The sequence below is a fragment of the Argopecten irradians genome, chromosome 5 (genome assembly GCF_041381155.1).
Source record: "Argopecten irradians isolate NY chromosome 5, Ai_NY, whole genome shotgun sequence".
Lineage (NCBI taxonomy): Eukaryota > Metazoa > Mollusca > Bivalvia > Pectinida > Pectinidae > Argopecten > Argopecten irradians.
In genome coordinates this window covers 43,017,512-43,038,691 of record NC_091138.1, presented here as the reverse complement: position 1 = coordinate 43,038,691, position 21,180 = coordinate 43,017,512, and the positions used below count along the sequence as shown (strand labels likewise).

The 21,180-nt window shown below is 33.2% G+C and overlaps 1 protein-coding gene across 2 annotated transcripts in view; it reads left to right on the top strand.

The window, feature by feature from the left end:
* LOC138323943 (inositol polyphosphate multikinase-like) overlaps positions 1 to 21,180 on the top strand; it is a 44,001-nt gene extending 22,821 nt beyond the window's left edge. For both annotated transcript variants that reach the window (XM_069268894.1, XM_069268895.1), the window contains exons 2-6: positions 1,498 to 1,611; positions 12,579 to 12,761; positions 14,422 to 14,594; positions 15,772 to 15,856; positions 16,474 to 21,180. In XM_069268894.1, the coding sequence (XP_069124995.1) occupies positions 1,512 to 1,611; positions 12,579 to 12,761; positions 14,422 to 14,594; positions 15,772 to 15,856; positions 16,474 to 16,958 (1,026 nt within the window). In that variant the 5' untranslated portion in view covers positions 1,498 to 1,511 and the 3' untranslated portion in view covers positions 16,959 to 21,180. The remainder of the gene's footprint in view (positions 1 to 1,497; positions 1,612 to 12,578; positions 12,762 to 14,421; positions 14,595 to 15,771; positions 15,857 to 16,473) is intronic.

Here is a 21,180-nt window from a genome sequence, read left to right as displayed (position 1 = left end):
TTAAAACTAAGTGTTAGAAAGTACATTAAATTGTTGTTTTTGAAATATTTAATTAGAACATCCCTGATTCAGTTGTAATGAAAGTTTTCTAATTTTACCGTTTTAAGTGCCATGGTAACCATAAAGATATGCAAATGCACCAAATAAGGCACAAACCATACATAGTCCTTATCTTGCTTTTAAATTTCATGAAATGTCATTATAGTCAAATTATATTGATATGGTCTGAAAGGTGTACATTCTTTTTAAAATCATTGGAACAAACAGAACACCAATATTTCAAGTTAGGTTCCATATTAAAAATATGAATTAAATTATATATTAAATTACCGGTAATTTGATAGAAAATCTTTATATCGAGTTTCAGTTGTGAATATAAGAAATTTGTATACCTTCACGGGTGGAAATGTATGAACACAGATAATCAATCAAGCATTTTAGTTAGAATAGATGCAGCAATTATCAATATTGATATATACACAGTACACTCAATCCAAGTTCATGACTGTATGTGTATTATGGCACCTGAATGCAGCTTCTGTTTAGCATAGAAACTTTTGTCATGTAAAGTTTTCATTTCTTTAAAATATGTCTGCATACAAGCTTATTAAGAATACCTCTATGTTCCATCAACATGTTCATTTTCAGTATATAATTTGACCAGGTGGGGGCATTTTGAAAAAAAAAGTCTGATTAGGCAGTTCATATAAGTATGCTTCTGTAAGATAGCACTATAATTAATAAACTAATATAAATATTGGAATGGAGACACAATATGAGCTTAACCGCAGTCTTGCATTTAAAATTTGATAATTGATTATAATCAATTATTGATTGGTTTGGAGATACTGATAATTGTACAAGTTAAATTCAAAGTATTGATTAGATTGTTTTGCATTATCTAACCCATTCTGCACCCCTAAGTTTTCATTATGAACTGTTCCAGTCTTAAAAACGGAAGAGTCTAATGTGTCATCAGGGGTGTATAGAAGTTTAAGTTTATCTTGGCATTAGATATCACTTTGCCTTTATGTAATATAAAATCATATTATAAAACTGAAAAGAACTCAGACCAGGCATAGATAATATGATTAGATTAAAAAGAACAGGTGTCAATGAAATTACTAATATCGCAGATATCAGGGTTGGAAATATCAAATGAATTTGTGTACCAAAGTTCGGAAGAAAGGCTATATTGTTAATTTCTTAGCTACAGAATATTGTGAAGTACTTTGAAGTGATTTGTGTAGCTGGAAAAGTAGAGCGAAGTTTTTTTAGAGATTAATGATAGAAATACTAATATATATTTGATAATTCAAACTTAAAGTAGAATGAACAGTTGTCATAATGCAATGTAATCTGCTGAATTAATAGAATATGGGCTCGATCAGTAGTGTCATATTATAAATCTGATTTATATTTGAGAGGTTTTGGTCAAAGAAATCCGTTCATAATTACATATATTGATAAATCAAACTTCTGTATTTTTTATTCCAGATAAAGGAACAAGAATGTCAGCTTCTGTGGCTATTCCGCCGCTACCCCCGGGGACGAAACCCTTAGCCAATCAGGTGGCTGGACACAAGTATGGGGAGGGCAAGACAAAGCTAGGTAAGGTCAAATATTCAATACTATTTCATTAGACCACCATACTTGGATGTATTTCACTGAAAAAGACAGTATTAAAGTTTGCCCCTTCACTTATCCCCTCCTCCACCCTGAAGACACTATTAGGCTCTTCTAAATCAAAGACTAGACCAGTCCATTATGATTTCAGGGGTTAAAGCACAAAAAGAGGCAAAGATTGAACATTAAATAACAGATTCCATAAATCCAGTCAAACCTGTCTATAAAGACTACCAGTGAAAGGACAAGGGAAAAGTGGTCACTATAGCCAAGTGGCTTTTTATACACAGGTCATATTGTGTTATAAATGACCATTATATAGATATCTTAAGAAAGTCGTCTTAATAATCAGGTGGTACTCATATAAAGGTAGTCACTAAGGCAGATTTCACTGTAAATCAAGATTTTTTTTAAAAATTTTGATTGTTCCTATAATATGATGTAACTGACTCAAACCAATCATGACAAATAAATAAAGATAAATAAAAATGAATAAATAAATAAATAAATACCAGTAAGTAGATAAATAAATAGATAATTTAACCCCTGTCTCCTCCCCCTCAATGTTAAAAAAATGTTGAAATTGACTGCTTCTAACATCAATGCAACTGAATCAAACATAACAAATCAATAAATAAATACTGATATCTCTAGTAAATAATAATAAATAGATAAAAATAAATACTGGTAAATAAATGAATATTTTAAAAACCCCCCCCCCTCTCCCTCAACATTTAAAAACCCTGTAGTAATTATGTCACTGATATGAATCAGTTGTGAATCATATTTACTATGAATACTCGGCTTGTAATGGCCCTGATTGACCTAATAAATGTGATTTATTTAATGATAAAAAACAATACCATCAATGGAATCTCAAAAGGCCTAACACAAGGTTTAATTTATAGTTTTATTGATAATCTGATAGTCTCCCTAGAACTGTAGTATAGTTGTACTTGAATTTGCTGTACTTAATATTTGGCCAAGATTTCAGTATTGTTATCTTACGTTTGGAGGAAGGAAGGCAAGTCAGAGCCTACAATTTCTTTAATGATGAAAATATCAAATTGAAAAATTTTATTCTTAATTCGATTTACTTGTTTTCTAATTAGGATTTATGTTCCAGTGTAGTTAGATAACTTTTGTTGGTAAAAGTTTCATAGATATGAAAATATGCACTCGGTGTAGAATAAAATCTTACAAGTTACATGAACGTATGAATGATTTAGAAGAGCTCTTTTGATTTAATCTTATAAAGCGTAATCTTTATGATAATGAACACATTGCAGTAATTAACTGTTTTAAGGGTTGAAAACAAAATTATTTTAAAATTGTTTGTAATTATCTAAGTGACAGTTTACAAAATTTCTGTGTCAATCTAACAGGGTGAAGTAGTTAGGTTCCTGCTTAAGTCTGTAAATAAGTCAATTTAATGTACGGTTGACTTGATTGTGGCACTTATGAGACAATAGGGTATCATTGTCTAGAGTCAAGGCTATTTAAAGTCGACTATAGAGGTGTGTCTCTGCTCTCCGAAACAATTCTACCTGGTTTACCAAATTTATTATGTAATTCATAAGCAGAGTCATTCGACACAACTGAGCTTTTAAGAAAGATCATTTTCTAGTGATAAAAACCTGGCTATTTGTTAAGGATAAATATATGTGTATGTATTTGATTATTTGGTTTGTTCGGTTGAATGTTCTATAACTAGCCATATATATATATATATATACCCCACACTGTTAGATTTCTTCTTTGCCCTACATTTACTTCTTTAAGTAATCCGCATCCTACAGACAAATGTCTATACGAATCTAGTGTTATATGGAAAACAACCGTTGATATTACTTCCTTAACCCATAGCCATATATGTATATATATATAGTCATTAAAGACATGCTAGCTTTATATATAGATAGAGGAAAGCCAGAGTACCCCGAGAAAAAACCAGCAGCTTAGTAAATCCCATGCATGGGATTTGAACTCGCGACCCAGAGGTGGTGGGCTTGTGGTAATAATATGTCAGGACATCATAACCACTTGGGATTGTTGCACAAACAATTTATTATTTATTATTATTTAATCAGTTTAATGCCGTTCACCATCGCCTGCGAATGATGTACAGTATGAGCATCAAATATTAGAATAGAAACCATCCTATGAACAATGCTTTTAAAGTTTTGTCTGGGGTATTGAGTGGATTGATTTTGGGATTTTGGTAAGGGTTTTTTCCCAGCAATTTTGCCAAATCTGCCTGAGTGAAATTGTATAATTTTGTCTATCAAAAACAACTTTACCACGCATAAATTGTCTCATTAAAAATTATCATAATGTATATAATTGATCCTTTCAGGAAGTGTTTGAAGACCAACTATAGTTATCAAATGGAAATTTTTAGACAGAATTTAAATTCTGGGTATTTTCTATTTCGAGTGGGGTTGGTTATTTGATCCCAGCTAAGTCCAGTTTCATGATCATTCCTTAACTTTAAGGAATTCCTTATCTTAAATTTCCCCTTAGAAAAGCATTACTGTTAAGGAAAAAAGTAGCCATCCTTGAAATCTGTAATGCTTTCCTATAGAGAATTTTAAATTAAGGGATTCCTATAATTTAAGGAATCTTCGTGAAACTGGGCCCTAAGCTACCTATATCATAGGCATGCTATTAACACCCCTGCTATGAAGTGAGGGAAGATTCCTTACCCTCCAAAGTTCAAAGTCAGAAATTTGTTTAAAAAAACCCAACAAAAAACAGTTAAAGCAGGATTTCTGCTTGCTAATTGTAAGTAAGAAAGGCATGAATCGGTTCTTAGTCTTGGTCGAGTTCTACATCATCTTATCTGTCGGAATTACAAGTTTCATTACTGACGTATTCAAGTTACTAGCTGACATGTAATTGGTTTTCTGTGTGGGAGCAGGTTTTATATTATCTGGTCATGCCAGGAAGGTATGATTAATGTATTTGTCAGAAAATCATCATTTCATCACAGGTTATACCTATATGCAGAAATTGCACGAGATGAGGAATTAATGAGTTTGACGTCTGTAGTGGCCGGGTATTGACCTCAAGGTACTGTTGGAGTTCAAATGGAAGACAAAATTTGATAGAAAATTGCTTGTGGTATAATGATAGTGTATGCCTCTGTCTTGATCATAATTATGGCCCAAGGCGAATGAAAAGTCGCTCAAGACAGACTTTTAATGTGTAATACGTAGGGGGTCTCAAGTAAGGTCACATAAGACAGGGAGTCGCTACATACAGGGGGTCGCTCAGACAGTCTCGACTGTATACCTGTACTAATAGTACAGGAAGAAATGTAAGCTCATTAAAGACTGTTTTTGTTCATTATATATATTAATACATCATCTCTATATGGTATAATGGATTTCTAAAACTTCCTTTGTAATCAATATACCTTCGTAGTCACGTATGTTTTATCAGCGTATTTAGATCCAATGACATGCAGTCAAAGAAAAATGTATTGATATTCTATAATTAGACTAGACGTGCTTGTATATAATTGATGCTAATAAGTGAAACGTGATTCACAGAAGTTTATTAAAAGAAATATTTAGAAACGATTTTTGTAGATAAGGTATATAATTCAGGACTTACTTTTCTCTAAAATTTCACAAGGAACTGAACATTCTATTCTTTGATTTAGAAGAGTCTAAATGTGTTTTCTGGGGTGACTGAGCTAAGTAAATGCCACTTCCTTGTACATTATTTTTTTCAATTATGGGAAAGACTTATCCAATTCATTTAGCTTTTATGTTCGCAAAAAGATATGAAAGGATTTCCAGGAGGTCAACTCGAGGTTGTCAGTCGGTGAGCAGTTAACTGAGGTGAATTTGGAGAACGCTATTTTCAAGTATGGCGGAATGACAATAAAAGTAGGTTACATTAGAGGCATAAGCATAAGCGTTACAGAATACCTGTTGATTATCGGGAGAAGGTCGAGTAGTGTTGTCATTATTTTACTGTCAGTAGTAAATTATGACATCTTATTATTTCACATATCTTTACAATTACCATGATTATTACCCACGCCTTACAGTGCTATCTAATGTTCTTTTGAAAATTCTTCATTCATGTCTATGTTAAATTGTGAAGCTTTTAAAAAAACCTTAATTCTTCTATATAGATATTATGCTTTCAACAGTTTTCAGGGCCATGTTTGCATATCAGACAGACTGTAGTTTATATTTCACTTCTTTGTTAATTTCAACATAGTAGGTATCCCTGCAAATACATGAATTTGTGATCAAGAGCTGTTAGGTAATTATATACCCCCACCCCCAACAATGAAGTTAGGAAGGGGGGGGGGTTGTACTGGATTTAGGTTGTCTATCAATGATAAACCAACTACTATTCCTATAATGTACTCGAGGGATTTCAACAAAACCTTAAGCTACTCCTATTAGAAATGCCAGAAGAATTACAATGAAACATGGATGAAATTTTCCTTGTATAATGTAGTATGTGTAATCTAGATGAACAGAATGATTCATTTTGATTGCACAATTGTAAACTTATAGGCTAATGGAATGAAAGTATACGCAGCAGAGAAAAGTTCACTTCTTAAAGATTGTGCCATTGATTTTCCATGACTTGTGTAGTGTAATAAGCCATTCATGGGTACTTTATGTGACAAAAGGTGCAGCGCAGGGTGGGAAAGGTGAATCATTATACAAACAGACCCCGTTATCAGCTGACAATCAAAATGCGCCGCTAAAAATTACACAGTAGGTTTTGCTTGGCTGTACAGGTAAATGTAAAATACTTACCATTTTAGGGTTAAACCTGCCCTTTGACTTTGACAAAATGTCTCAACATATTACCACAAGCCTTTCACCGCTGCGTCGCTGAGTTCGAATCCCATGTGGGGCATTCGCAAGGTACTGACTGCTGGTCAGTGGTTTTTCTCTGGATACTCCGGCTTTCCTCCACCAACAAATTTTGCATGTTCTTACAGGAACCAGGCTGTTATAATAGGACATTAAACTAATAAAACCTAAACTTTAGTGACCACCTCTGTATAAAACTCACCGTTAACTCACCTTTGTTAAGGTCATACCATTAGTCTGAGATTACTATTGACGTATCTTCTACTACTGGTTGTACCAGTGTAGCATGGTATTTTGGATCAAGGTATATTGACCCATAATGGTATTTTGACCACAGGGTCATTCTACCATGGGGGTCAAAATACTATACTAAACCGGTATGGCTGCTCGGATGGTTCCTGCATTATAGCATGATGGGCTCATTTTGAAGAGTGTTGTTTCTAGTCTGTATTCAGATGTGATTTGAAAAGTGTTCAGGGTCTTGGTAGTTACAACTGTTGCTGATAATTTATTCCAGTTGTATGTGACAAGGTTGGAGAAGGAGTTTTCACCAAGCTTTGTTCTGAACCGCTTTTTGTATCGTTTACTACTGTGCTCTCAAGTAGATTGGTCATTTTAACCTAACATGATAGTGAGTTTATCTGGTGTAGTGGCAACTGCTCCATTACAGATCTTGTATATATTTATCATGTTAGCTCTATCATGTCTATACTCCAAAGATGATAAACCGAGGCTTTTGAGACGTTCTTCATATATCTTATCTCTTAGTTCAGGGACTAGACTTGTGGCGCAGCGTTTGATGTTTTAGAGGGTTATTGTATTCTGTCTTTCTTGGACATTGGAAACCAGACTGTTGCACAGGACCACCTGCTTAATAAGACCACTTTTCTGGGATCTCTGGGAATTACCAACTTAACACAATTTGACCTCTGTATAGAGACCACCTGGCTAATAAAACCATTTTGTCCTCTGTCCCTTGGATGTCTTTTAGCTTATTGACAACCTCTGTATAAAGATGACCTGCTTAATAAGACTACTTTTATAGGACCCCAATTACCAATTTCAACACAATTTGAACTCTGTATAAAGACCGCCTGGCTAATAAGACCATTTTGTCCTCTGTCCCTTGAATGCTTTATAGCTTAGAGACCACCTCTGTATAAAGACCACTTTATAAACATAAAGACTGCTTTACTCACAGATGGTACCAAATGTTCAATTTCAACACAATTTGACCTTTGTACAAGGACCATTCTGTTATTAAGACCTTTCTTTCTTTGTCTCTCGAGTAGTCTTTATAGACAGGTTTAACTACCATTGAATTAACTTAAATTAACACAGGTTGATTCCCTGGAGTCCAGATTTCAAACCGAATGTTCCAACAACGGAGATCGAATACTTTGGCTTAATTTTAACACTTAGATGTGACTTTAAAAGTTTGACACAGGTTTTAGATTATATAATAAATTCACGGCCGAGGAAAGATGGAATATTTTTTAAATCATAGGTATGATTTTGAAGTACTCTAAATGTACATATCAATTTAATGACAATCATGTTATATGATTGTATCGTAATTATTTTAATCAGAAATTTTGTGCTGAAATTTAAATGGCATTAATTGCAATTTCTGTATGTTGCTTTATATTAAGCTATTATATAATTGCGAATGTGCGATTTTATCTCTTTGCTAAATTTTTAAAAATCAATGTTGAGTGACAATTTGATTGATAATACGTACGTAAATTGTGAAAATTCACAGACTGATCCCATACGTTTTGATGAAATAATACAAACATAATTTTAGAATTAACGCACAGGTCAAATTAAACATCCATTTGGATCTTATTATATGGCCCTACATTAACTTTAATTTAATGGAAATTAAATTTCTTTGGTGCTAGTCAACTGTCAACCTGATTCACCCCTGGAGACATATTTGGACTCATTTTAAGACTTAATTTTAAGGACTGGAACAGTCCATTATTAAACTCCGGGGGTGAAATTCATTCCGAAGGATGAAATGATATTTTACCATCAACATGTTTGACACAATAAGCGCAGAGGGTGCTTCAAACATTGAAAAAATAAGGGGGCATTTGATAGAACCAAATTTGGATTAGCCTTTTAGAAAACATGGCACAAAGAAAGCCATAATTAATTCGCAAAAGAAATTAAATATATACATTCAATGTAAGGTTTTCATATTTTCAGTCTGCATTTAATTCGAGATCAGTGAAACTTAGGCTTTATAAATGAAGGTTTTTGCTTATTGGAATAGTGACGCTTATTGGGATAAGGATGCCTATTTGTCAAATATTAAGAATCCCTGATTATCAATCCAAAATGTTTTTAACTATATAATATGAAGCAACAATTAGGTTTGCCTGAAATTACTCTGGATGCTATACCTAAAGCCTTGCTGACATTGTTACCTTCAAGCCGAAGGTTTTTCACAGATCACTTAAATCGTTATAGGGAATCAATATTAGCTGCCTTTATTATACACTATATCAAACTAGGAACTACTTCACATAAAAAACTGGTATAAACCAACTTAATTATGATTCTGTTCTTACATTCCTGTTAGTATAGCTCTGTGCCTTATAGAAAGTTAGCATGAATAGATTCTTCAGCTATAACTCCAAGTCTTAATGTATTCATCCGAGCAGAAAGGTTTCTGATCGTTTATATTGATTTCACATAAGGTAATTTGCCTGGTGTGGTAAATTTGAATCCATGACCTATATGTGTTTCTTGGTGTGCTGTGTCATATATATTTGGATGTTTGATCAATTCTTGTTTAGTTATTGGTTTAATTCATACCTGGGGTACAATATTTGTATACGGCTTTATAACCGTGTATGTGTTGTCCAAATATGAGGTACATATCCTATCAATATCGGGTCATAAATAAGTTTCAGCTTGTCTGACTCATTGTAGTGTTATCTATTAATAGAGCAGTTCAGATGATTTACATAAACCATTTATTATATTACTAGACTCATTATAAATATGTAGAGGTGTAATATTTCACAGATGCATCAATGTATTACATGGCTTGGTGGTGCATCGATGCAACGTGTGCAATTTAGTATCAATACCTAAAAACAAAAATTGAGCACTGGATTATCTAGATACTCTTGGTCAACGTCGGCCGAATGTTGGTTAGTAACAAAATGGCGGAATCCCATGAAGAGCAAAATGCTAAACTTGTGTCAGCGCCTGTTGCTTATAAGGTCACTTGCTGGTCTTATTTCAAGTTTCTGTCTACTAAATCTAGTAATGGAACATGGGATATGAATAAAAGTAGCCATCTTTTGTAATGAGTGGAAGCAAAAGTAAAAATATTCCATTAATACAATCAAACTAACAACACATTTACAACGACAAAATTCGAAGTGTCTATCAAAATATAGTGATACGTTTCGTATGGTCACATACCTCGTGATACATATATCATTTATTAATGTCATGTAGACTGATCTCCTATCCATTTGATGTGTATAATATCAATAAAATCCCGTTGAAATTGAAATCTATAATCATCTAATTCTTATAATTGGTAGAGAATCTGACTAGTGTTCAGAGGTCCTGAGTTTGAGTCCGGATCTGGTCGCTACATTTTCTTCTCTCCTGTTACATATATACTTTTCTGAAACTGATTTTATGAAAACGTAAGCAAAACAAGTTCATATCTAGTTTCTATTCTTAGACGATTTTTCCCCTTTCTTAATTAGGGCCCCGCATCGAGATGTGGGTGCCCTATAGTAATCAGGTTGTCCGTCCGTCCGTCCGTCCGTCTGTCTGTCTGTCCGTCCGTCCGTCTGTCCGTTTTTTTTCTTTTGCACATTAATGATGGAAGGGAGTGGAGTATTTTCCCCATATTTTACATGATGATTCCCCATCCATCCTAGATCTGCTTGGTAATTTTTCAGGCTGAAATTAAATTAAAAAATCGGCCATCTTGGATTTTAACATTTAAAAAAATCACAATGTTGTTGCTCTTAACTGATAAACATTTGTTATAACATTATGATGCAAAGTTGTTCAGAATTAAACAAGGAGTTGACTGTCCAAAGGTAAGGTCATGGGCCAAGGTTACTAAGTCAAAGGTCAAGGTCAAATTTATTTGAGTTAATTGTATGCTCTTAATGTAATGTTAGCTTGGAATCAGGATTCAAGTTAAATACTTGGAAGACTTTTTCCAAAGAATTATAATAATGTACCATCATCGGTTTCCCAATTAATGTTGACATTAATTATTTATTAGCAACATATAGCTAACACGGAAGAATTCGTTGTCAAAATACTACTTTTCCACTTAAGCACGTCAGACACATAGCGGGGCCCTTTCTGACGTGTCAGTGTTCTAGTTTTCACTAGCATCATTAGTTATTGTGACATTAACAAGGTTACTAAAAAGTGTCATTAACTTATTGACCCCTGTATACACATTTGGACTCTTCTGTTACAAAGGTTGGAACAGTTCATTATGAATTTTCGGGGGTTATTGAGTTAACTTATTCATATAATTTGGTGAAATAGTTGTTTGTACAATTATTGCAATATCCATACTGTAACATCTGTTTTAAGTGATCATCTCTGTATATTAGCACTCGTAACCTTCTTAAAAGGAACAAAATGGGTTCAAAATGGTGAATATCAACTCAAGTTTCCTCATAAAGACTTAAAGGGAAAACTCACTCAGGCTAATTCTTTTACATAACCAAGAAGCAAAATATGGCATAAATGTATTGTTCTACATTTCTTATGAAACATATATAACACAAAATATTGACAAATTCCACGTCATTGTTAAGTATTTTAATTGATACCGTTGTAATTACAAATCGTTGATCAATATGATTAAGCAGGCACAATATATGTACGCTGTACCCATACCCGAGCTAAAGTTGCGCACGTTAAACAAATGAACTACATAACCACTGAGGAGGTGATAAAATGACTTTTTAGACAAGACAATTCACCTATTTAGGTAAACACACTACTGTCAGAGCAATTTGAGCAGTTCTAGACAAAAATTGCATTACTCTATGAGCAAGGGACAGGGTTCGGCATACGAGATGTTCGACCACAATGTTAAATGGCGGACAGTGAGCGAGTATGAACATTTCACACGCATTTCACCACCATGGGTGTTTCTGGCATATCACAGTAAAATCGACTGATCTAATTTCCATTAGAACTGGGTTTTTTTCGATATATGTACAAATTTTAATGTTCTCTTAGACTGAATTGTCCTTTTAATGGCTATAAAATTCATTTCTTCTTTGTCACTTATGGGTGGACTATCACTTTATGAACAGGTTTGACTGTACACAGAACTGGAACATATATTACAATCAAATGCCGATTCATGGCTTTATTTCACAGGCCAACTCTTTTGTCAGTTAAAAACAAAAAGCAGATAACAATTTCATAAACAGTAATTCAAGGCTACATTCAGACATTGGATACTATTTAACATCGTTAACATATACTTTAGGCTACATGAATTTAAACTGAAGACATATATGATTCAGCCTTTTCCATTGTTATTGTTTAAAAACATAATTTGAAAAAAAAAAATTAGAATTGAAGAACAATGGCTAATGCAGCTTCCCCTCTTATCAGCTGCATTGTACAACATCATGTTATGAGGTACCATATAGGTGTAAAATTTTGCAGCCGCAAATTTTGGAGATTTTCTGTTTGAGCTTATTCACTGGAGTTTATTTTTCATGAATCATCTTAATATAGCCTTTGAAATTGTCAATCATACGATAGGAAATAATATGTAAACCATGATTTTAATTTGATCAGTTTTGTGAGGTATCAAATTTTGAGAATTCGGATGAATCTGTGAATTTAGCGAAATTGAAAACCCTGCGAATATTAGCAAGTGTGCAGTAATGGACCAAACTTTATCATGCTTTAGGTGAACAAAAAGAAAAACTCCAAAAGGAGAAATTCTTAAGAACCAACGTCCTGCTACAAGTTCATGTGTGTTGTGGTTCATCTTCTGGTCGTCAGGAGGATCCTAATGAATACAGAGCGTTTCACAGTACAGTTGATAGCGTCATGTTTTCTATGTTACAGGTTGTCTACAACATGAAGATGGGACAGTCCTCAAGCCGGTCCAGGGTCCGCCTCGCGGCCAGAGAGAGATGGACTTCTATACTACAGCCTTCGATGAGAACTGCTCCAACAAAACCTTAATTAACCTACGACAGTTCGTCCCCAAATTCTCTGGCATAGTGCAGTGTTCTGACAATCCAAATGGTAGGTCTAATGTGGAAACAATTTGTTGTGTCTAGAGAGATCTTAATTCTTGTCTTTCTGTAAGCCCTTCTTTCCATCATGCACATAGCTTTCTTTAACGGCTACTGAATTTCATGATTTTCATTTCAAAACAATTTAGTAAAGATTAAAATTCACAGATTGAAAAATTGAATGGAAATTCCTATCAATAAATATACTGTAATTGGGTAATTCGCAGAAGTAAACTTTCGATATTTACGTGTAATGCAAAATTCATGAAAGTGAATTGCTCGCAAAAGTAAGTTGGTGTATGAGTACCATGTTGAGCTCGTAATTAGAAAAAGATTTACATTATTTATTGATTTAAACATATTTTACCTACAATTGGGATAAGACACAAATTGTAATCCTAGGATCTGTCTTCTGCGGTATTTATTAAGGTTTATATCATGGATATGAAACAAGACAGAGACACGTACAGTTTAAAGAAGATTTTGTGCAACTACATATTAACTTTAAGACCACTTAGATATTTTCTGACCTTATGAAGTGAGATATTTTCTGACCTTATGAAGTGAGATATTTTTCTGACCTTATGAAGTGAGATATTTTCTGACTTTATGAAGTGAGATATTTTCTGACCTTATGAAGTGAGATATTTTCTGACCTTATAAAGTGAGATATTTTCTGGCCCTATGAAGGGAGACATTTTCTGGCCTTATAAGTGAGTTAGGGTGGAGTATTGTAAACCTGCAATGTTTTCTGCCCTAAAGGAACAGTATAGTGTCCAGTCTTTGTAGTGTAGTTGTGAAAGCTACCAAATTCCCCCGGGTGATCACGCTCTTGTCACCGTTCTGTTTAACTTTTCACCTCTGCAGTTTAGTCACTCTAGTTAATCACAGGGGTGGGACATGACAGGCTCTTTGTGTTGTTTTTTCCGCCTTGCAGACATTGCGGATCTGTTTGTATGTAAACATGACATATAATACGCAGCTTCGCTTCATTTTCTCATTAACGTTTACAATCATAATACAAAATGTACCTTAAAGATGTTCCACCGCCAACTGAGCATAAACGATACCCATCATCTGAACATTAAATGATGTGCAATCATGTATATATATTAACACAAAAATATATATAAAATAATTTATTTTGCTTTTGTTACATGCACAATTAGTACTTCATTCCATATAGGGCACAGCTGCCATGGATTATTTTCGGGACGCAATGAATTATTTTTAATATCTGTATCTTGAATTAGAAAGAGAAGCTCAAACTTTTCAATGGTAGTTATGATGTAAAGTATGTAACTTTTGTAACTGAAGAAAATATTCATTCATCTGCTCCTTTTTTTGATAGAGAAAAAATACCACTCATCTGCGATGTAGCATCATTAAATGAATTTGATTTTCAGCATTCCGGGGTGAATATCATAGCCACTTTACTGTGCTAGCCAGGAAATCCATTGTGAAATTATGACAGAAACAATAAATCAATATTTTTGTAAGCAAAAGCTTGAAAAAATGAAAACTTGTTTAATAAAACTTCATGATTTGAAATGAAAACTCCGACAATTAAGATCGTAGATATTTCTATATGCATCTGAGGTATTAAGATATACTGTAATCTACAGTAAAATTTACTTCCTTATTTAAATATCATGTGACTTATTTTCTAGTGAGTTACCTGAAGTTAGAGAATCTGATGCATCGCCTCAGTAAGCCGAGCGTCCTTGACATCAAGATGGGACAAAGAACATACGATCCAGAGGCACCTCCGGAAAAAATCGCCCTAGAAGTTGCGAAGTTTCCTCCAGTTATGAAACTGGGATATCAACTCTCAGGCATGCAGGTAGGAAGCTTGAACTTGTGTAAGGGAATTAAAAGAAATTAAATTTTGAATAGGTAATCCAAGCATTTTGTTTTTTGTTTATTACGGAGTTGTCTGCCCTTGTAGGTTGTTTGTTGTGTTATATGTTTGTGAGTATAATGTTAGATTTTCAGAAACATTAGTACTGTGGTACATGATATATTTTAAAAGGTGTATTTTGTGCCTTTCGTCCATGGTCTGTGGTCTGTCCGCCCATCCTTCCGTCCGTTAACAATTCTATTTACCGCTATTTCTCAGGATATACTGAAGGGATCATTCTCAAATTTCACATGTAGGTTTCCCTAAGGCCCTAGTTGTGCATATTGCATTTTGGGTTCAATCCCTCAACAAGATAGCTGACAGGCCACAATCCTGGATTTTGATACCAGTTTGTTACCCCTATTTCTCAGAAGGAGTTATTTTTATCAAATATTTTCCTGTAGGTTCTTCTAGGGCCCCTAAGTTCTGCCTATTGCATTTTGGGACCGATCAGTCAACAAGATGGCTGACCGGCCAACATCTTTTTTAGTTTGAAAATGCATAGAGAAGAAGTTTAATTTAAAAAGCAGAGAAAAGAAGTTTAAGTTTGAATAGCAGAGAAAAGATCCCTCTTTCATTTGTCAGACATAGATCATTCTTTGGTGGGCGCCAAAGTCCCTCTGGGATCTCTTGTATGTAAATGAGCCCAGATGTGAATAAGTTACATGTAGTCTTACTGATTTAGATTCATTTATAAAGCTTTAAATTAAAAGCCCATATCTGAGCAAAAAACAATTGATAAAAAATGAAATTTACCGAACATACGGTATGGAACATTAATGGGCACCATTTATTATGTGATTGACATTACCTTTTGGAGAATTTGTTTACTTAGTATTGTAATTTCTTTCTTGTATATTATCTAGTAGAAAATACAAACCAAGAGGTAGAGGGTTTTTAATACATTTCTGTTTGTGATATGTCAATCATGTTTTATTTTCAAAACAAAAAACAAAACTATAACTGGTGCAACTTGACTGTTTTATAAATAATGTAACTTAGTAACAAAAAGAATTCTTGACTAATTGATAATTGGAACATCTAGATAAAATGAGCAATGATGATTATACAAAGATTGATCTATTTACTCGGGTATATTTATATTCTTATCTTATCTCAGGTGTTTGACCCGGTATTAAATAAGACTGTAAAGTATGACAAATACTACTGTAAGAAGCTGTTTGAGGACACCATGGTTACACAGGGTAAGTGTCAAGGTCACATTGAAGTAACTGCAAAGTTCAAGGTCATAGTTGTTATTGATCAAGGTCTTGATTGGCCAAGGTCATGATATTTTATCCGAAATATTACTGCTGTTGAGATACACATTTTATTATAATTCGAAACCAAATTAATTTGTTTGAATTTAGTTTAGTTTGAAGAGACTTTTGAATAAGTTTTATTTTGTATTCATGCAGACTTGACCTAAATATGCAAAAGGCCATGATATAACGTTTACACATCCCTGTTACACTCTGTATCAGATCTCAGGTGACTACCAAGGCTCATGGGCCTCTTGGTTTTATAGCCATCACAATTTTTGATTTCCAATCTTTCTTAGAAATCTCTAAAGTAACCTTTAATTCGGTCCCTTTGTGCATTTTGTATTTTAGGACCAATCGAAAAATAAATAAGGGGGTTTTGAGATCCCAAAATGATGTGAGTAAAGAACAATTTATGGATTGTGACGTCGGAATCACCGGAAGGTGGGACTAATTGACTGTAAATTGTACCTTACCCACGTCGTTTTGGGATCTTGAACCAACCACCGCCCCCTCCTGTACATCTTCATACACTATATAACAATATCATTTATTTTCAGGGCTAGGCAAGTTTTTCTTGATTGACAAGGGAATGAGAAAGGATGTTCTGAAAGTTGTCGTGGAAAAGCTTAAAGGACTCGAAACCTGGTTTTTAGAACAACGGATTTATGCATTTTATGCGAGCTCAATTCTGATAGTGTATGAAGGCGAGGTCCGACACAAACCAGACAGCACTACCAGTGTCAAAGCTGACCAAACAAGTTCGGAGAAAAACAGAGAAAACACTCTCAGATCGAACTCTCCTCTCACGGAAAATGAAGCTGAAGATACTACCAAATCTATAGACTCTTTGCACATAGTGAACGGAGATATAGGTGCCAAAATTCCTTTAAAACGAAACGAGGACAGTGAAAATCCTTTGGTAGAGATAAGAATGATAGATTTCACTCACGTCTTTCCCTCGCAAGAAGAGGACAGTAATTACTTGTTTGGTTTACAAAACTTAATTAAACATTTCCAGTGTCTATTGGATATGCCATCTTGAGGTTGGATTCTGCACATTCCAATAGTGTTCAAGAATGGATAACTCTTCTGTGATTATTAAGTGGTAGAATCCATTATGTGATTATTTAAATATTTATAAATAAGAATCATTTTATTCTTCTATCATTTTTTTTATTTATTTTGTTATCATAATTCTTGAAATATGAAAAATAAATACAGTCAACCCAGTTTTAAAAACTATACATGTATCACCAAGTGGTCTTGGTATACAGGTCAAATGGTGTTGAAATTTGCTAACCTGAACTCATTTACCCCTGAAACTTCGCAATGGACTGGTATAGTCTTTGATTGAGAAGAGTCTAAATTTATCTTCAGGGGTGAATGGGACATCCCTGAAATTTCACAATGGACAAATGTAATCTTTGATTTAGAAGAGTCTAAATGCGTCATCAGGGGTGAATGATGTATAAAATGGTCCTATGATGCAGGTGATCTTTATGTAGAGGTGACGGTCAAGACAGGTTTGACTGTACAAGACTTCATCAGTAAACTAATTAGGTGTAATATGACTTACTTCAAATCTGATCTCTGCTGGATTTTTAGCTTTAAATTACCGTAGTCGTATCATTTGTTTTCGTTTAAATAATTATTGTTTTTGTATCATTTTACATATTGATTATAGGTCCAAATTCGGATGATTGTCTGAAATACACATTTACCAAGATTTAAAATTGGATTCAAAAAACCATTGTCGTACGCAGTGTATGGTTTTTTTTTAAGTCACTTTGGTCAATTTGAGGAATTTCACAAATGAGAAATGTGCAAACAAATGAAGTTATTACCATTTCGATAAGAGAAGGGCGAAACTTTGAATTACCATCACAAATTCTTCATTGAATTAATTGGAAGGAAAATGATTCTATATTCATTTCTGAAATAGTCGTTACTTTCAATGATAAGAATTCCAATGACAATTAGTCAGAGTATATGACACAATAAAACAGAGAGCTTTAAGGATAATTATGAACGAATCTACAAATAACTTTTCATATGTTGATTGGACTACTCATTTGTTAATTGTTTTATAGCTGTTACGACACACAGCTTGTATGTAATGTTATATGTGTGTGTTTATATATGGTGTAGGTACATACCATATTCAAATAATTATCGCCCAGGACGCTTAAAAAATTGTAACAAAAGGGGACGCTTATTTGGGATTTAGTTGTGGACGAAAAACCTCTTAAAAGTCAGCCATTCTTAACTCTTTCTGAATTCATTAATGTGTCACAGTAAAAATAGCCTTCTTTCCTTCAAGAGAAGGGAGTGGTACTTTTAGGGAAAGGGATGATTAAAGGGGGGGGGGAGGGGCGCTAAGTACGGCAAATATGGTAAAGGTCAGGAAAACTATTTTTAGTTACATTTTTTTTTCTTCAGTTTGTGTTTTGAGTAATGGCACCTTGTAGTTATGTATTTTGTACTGTAGAATTGTGTTGAGACAGAAGTCTCTTTTTATGTCTAATTTACAAAAGAATATGTATTTCATTTGCTCAAATAGTAAAATAGATATTAATTCCATTATTTGACTTAAAGAAATTAATATAAGATGTAAGTTTACATTGTAATAGTAATTTGTTCACCTCTGAAATTTTATTATGAGATGTCCCATGCATAGAACTTGAATAGTTCAAATGTGTTTTCAGTGTTGAATGAAAGTCGTAATATCAAGAAAAAGATTATCTCCAACTTAGATCTTTTGTATTGGGAAGATACCAGAAGGCTGAAGATTATGTAATTTGTAAGCAATCCAAATGAGGATTTCATACTAAATGTACATTAAGAACCTTTATTATTACAATATATTGTCATGGATTTATTTTTGATATTATAGGTATTAGTTAATACCAAGTAAGTTAAAGCATTTTTCTGTCAATTTTAGTAGAATTGAAATTTCTTGGAAATTTTATAAGGATTTTGCTCTCTTGTTTTTCTCATTTATTTAGACAAGTGTTTTGTGAAAAATAGACAATATCATTCCCCATATATATATACATGTACCTCGCTATTTCATTGCAAAACGAAGATAATTTTGTGAAAATAACATTATATAAACTTAATGCTGTTTGCTTCATATATTTTTAAACATTGAATATGTTATATTACTTCAAACTTTGAAGTGTATTTATTTAACCAAAATTGTAGTCTTTCTAGAAGTATTTTTGCAATGAAAATATAATCGGTGCACCAATTTGATATTGAATTGCAAAATTAAATATACAGTTTGCCAAAATAATTTAATATGATAGCTCTTGGAGCACATTACAATGGATAAAAGGCAATTTAATAATTCAAACAATCTTAAGCGTTGATTTTGATGTTTGTTGGACATGACAGACTGCAATCGGGCATTATGTTGACTGTATTTGTAAATTTATTGATTACAGTAAGAATACTGTAAATATACCTAAAAGATTTCTTTTGTGCAAATATCACTTCAAAATCTAATAGGATTATTGTTAGTTATCATATAAATCAGTGTCTGTGTAGAAAGGGGTTAAAAGACTTTTGTACAAATATCATTTAAAGATATGCTCCACCACTGACAAATGGTATTTTTTCTCTATCAAAAACAGTAGCAGACAAATTAGTATTTTTCTTCATTTACAAAAGTTACTTTACACCATTACCACCATTGAAAAACTTGAGCTTCTAATTTAATTTCAAGATAAAAATATCAAAGATAATGAATTGTGTCCTGAAAAAAGTCCATGGCACTATGCCCGAACTGATCGTGCATGCACTTAAATCAAAATGATTTATGTTTTATTATTTTTTGAGTTAATTAGACATATACACGATTATTTAAACACCAAATATTGTTCAAATGATGAGTATGGTTTATACTGTGTCGGTGGTGGAGCATCTTTAAAACAATATTAGAATTATTGTTAGTTAACCATATAAATGTCACCATACAAAAAGGTGTTGTGACAGGCCTATTGGGACTTTTCTCAAAAGGGAAAGGGAACAACTATTTTATTTGTCAAGGCCTGGGTATCGAGGTCCATATTAGGTATATTGATGAATAGATCTTATTCTGTCTTTGTAACAGAGTTATCTGCCCTTGCAGAAAGGTGTCGACTGTGATGTTATTACTTTTTGAGTGAAACATGGTCACTGAAAATATGAAGTTGAACCTGTAAACACATGACAATACAATTAATGTCCCAATGTTTCTGCAAGGGGAGATAACTCAATACTAAACAGAAGACTTGTCTAAATCAAACTTATTTAAAAAAAATTAAAATTTAATTTAATTAAAGTAATTTAACTGAGAGATGCACGAAAGATCATCCTATTCCATAACCGTAGCTTACCCATCGTTGGAAACTAATAAGTCACCACTCTATCACAAACAATAGACCGGTGACTTGTGGGTTTCCGACGTTGTAGCTTATCATAATTACCTATCATCTTCTCATAGCCACAAATTTTTAATTTGTGGTCAATTTCATTGTATGATATTGCAGCTTTGACGCTTTTGCAAATGTTTAAAAAAAGGAAAATACTTGAAAATCTTTTCCCCTCTAAAATTGTAAAAAAAAATTAATAAAATACTGCATGAATAGTTATACATTATAATATGTGGATAATAATTGTCTGTACTGCAGATTCGGATCAGCCCATCAGTTATTGGTATAACAAAAATTTACTGTGCTTACTTGTACTGTATGGTAGTTGACCTTTGGGAGTTATGTGTGAATGAATGAAGTTTTCTGCTGATGATCGGGAGATCAAGAAGATGTTGTATCATGAATAGATATATACTGTGTATAAATTTTGGATATTCATAATGAAAACTGCTGTTTAATTACTCTCTGTTATATGGCTGTGTTGAGTTTACTTTCATTTCGGAAAGAAATGTGAAAAATTAATGTTCAAAATAGTTATTTTACATTCATACTTGAGGATATTTTGCGCATTTTAACAGATCTACCTTGAAGTTTTAACAATTTTCAAGGTATGTGGTTGTATAATGGTTTAATAGACTTATACCTTATGAAATCCTTTGTAGAATTATCAAAGAGATGATATTTTGTACCGTATAAATTCTTTGTAAATATTTGTGAGATTATTTTTAATACGATGATATACATATACTGCTCTATTTATATTTACCAGGTACTGTCCATCTGTGTTCTTGTGGCTACTCGGCTAAATCTGATATCATCGGTATCACCATTAAATAGGACAATAATACA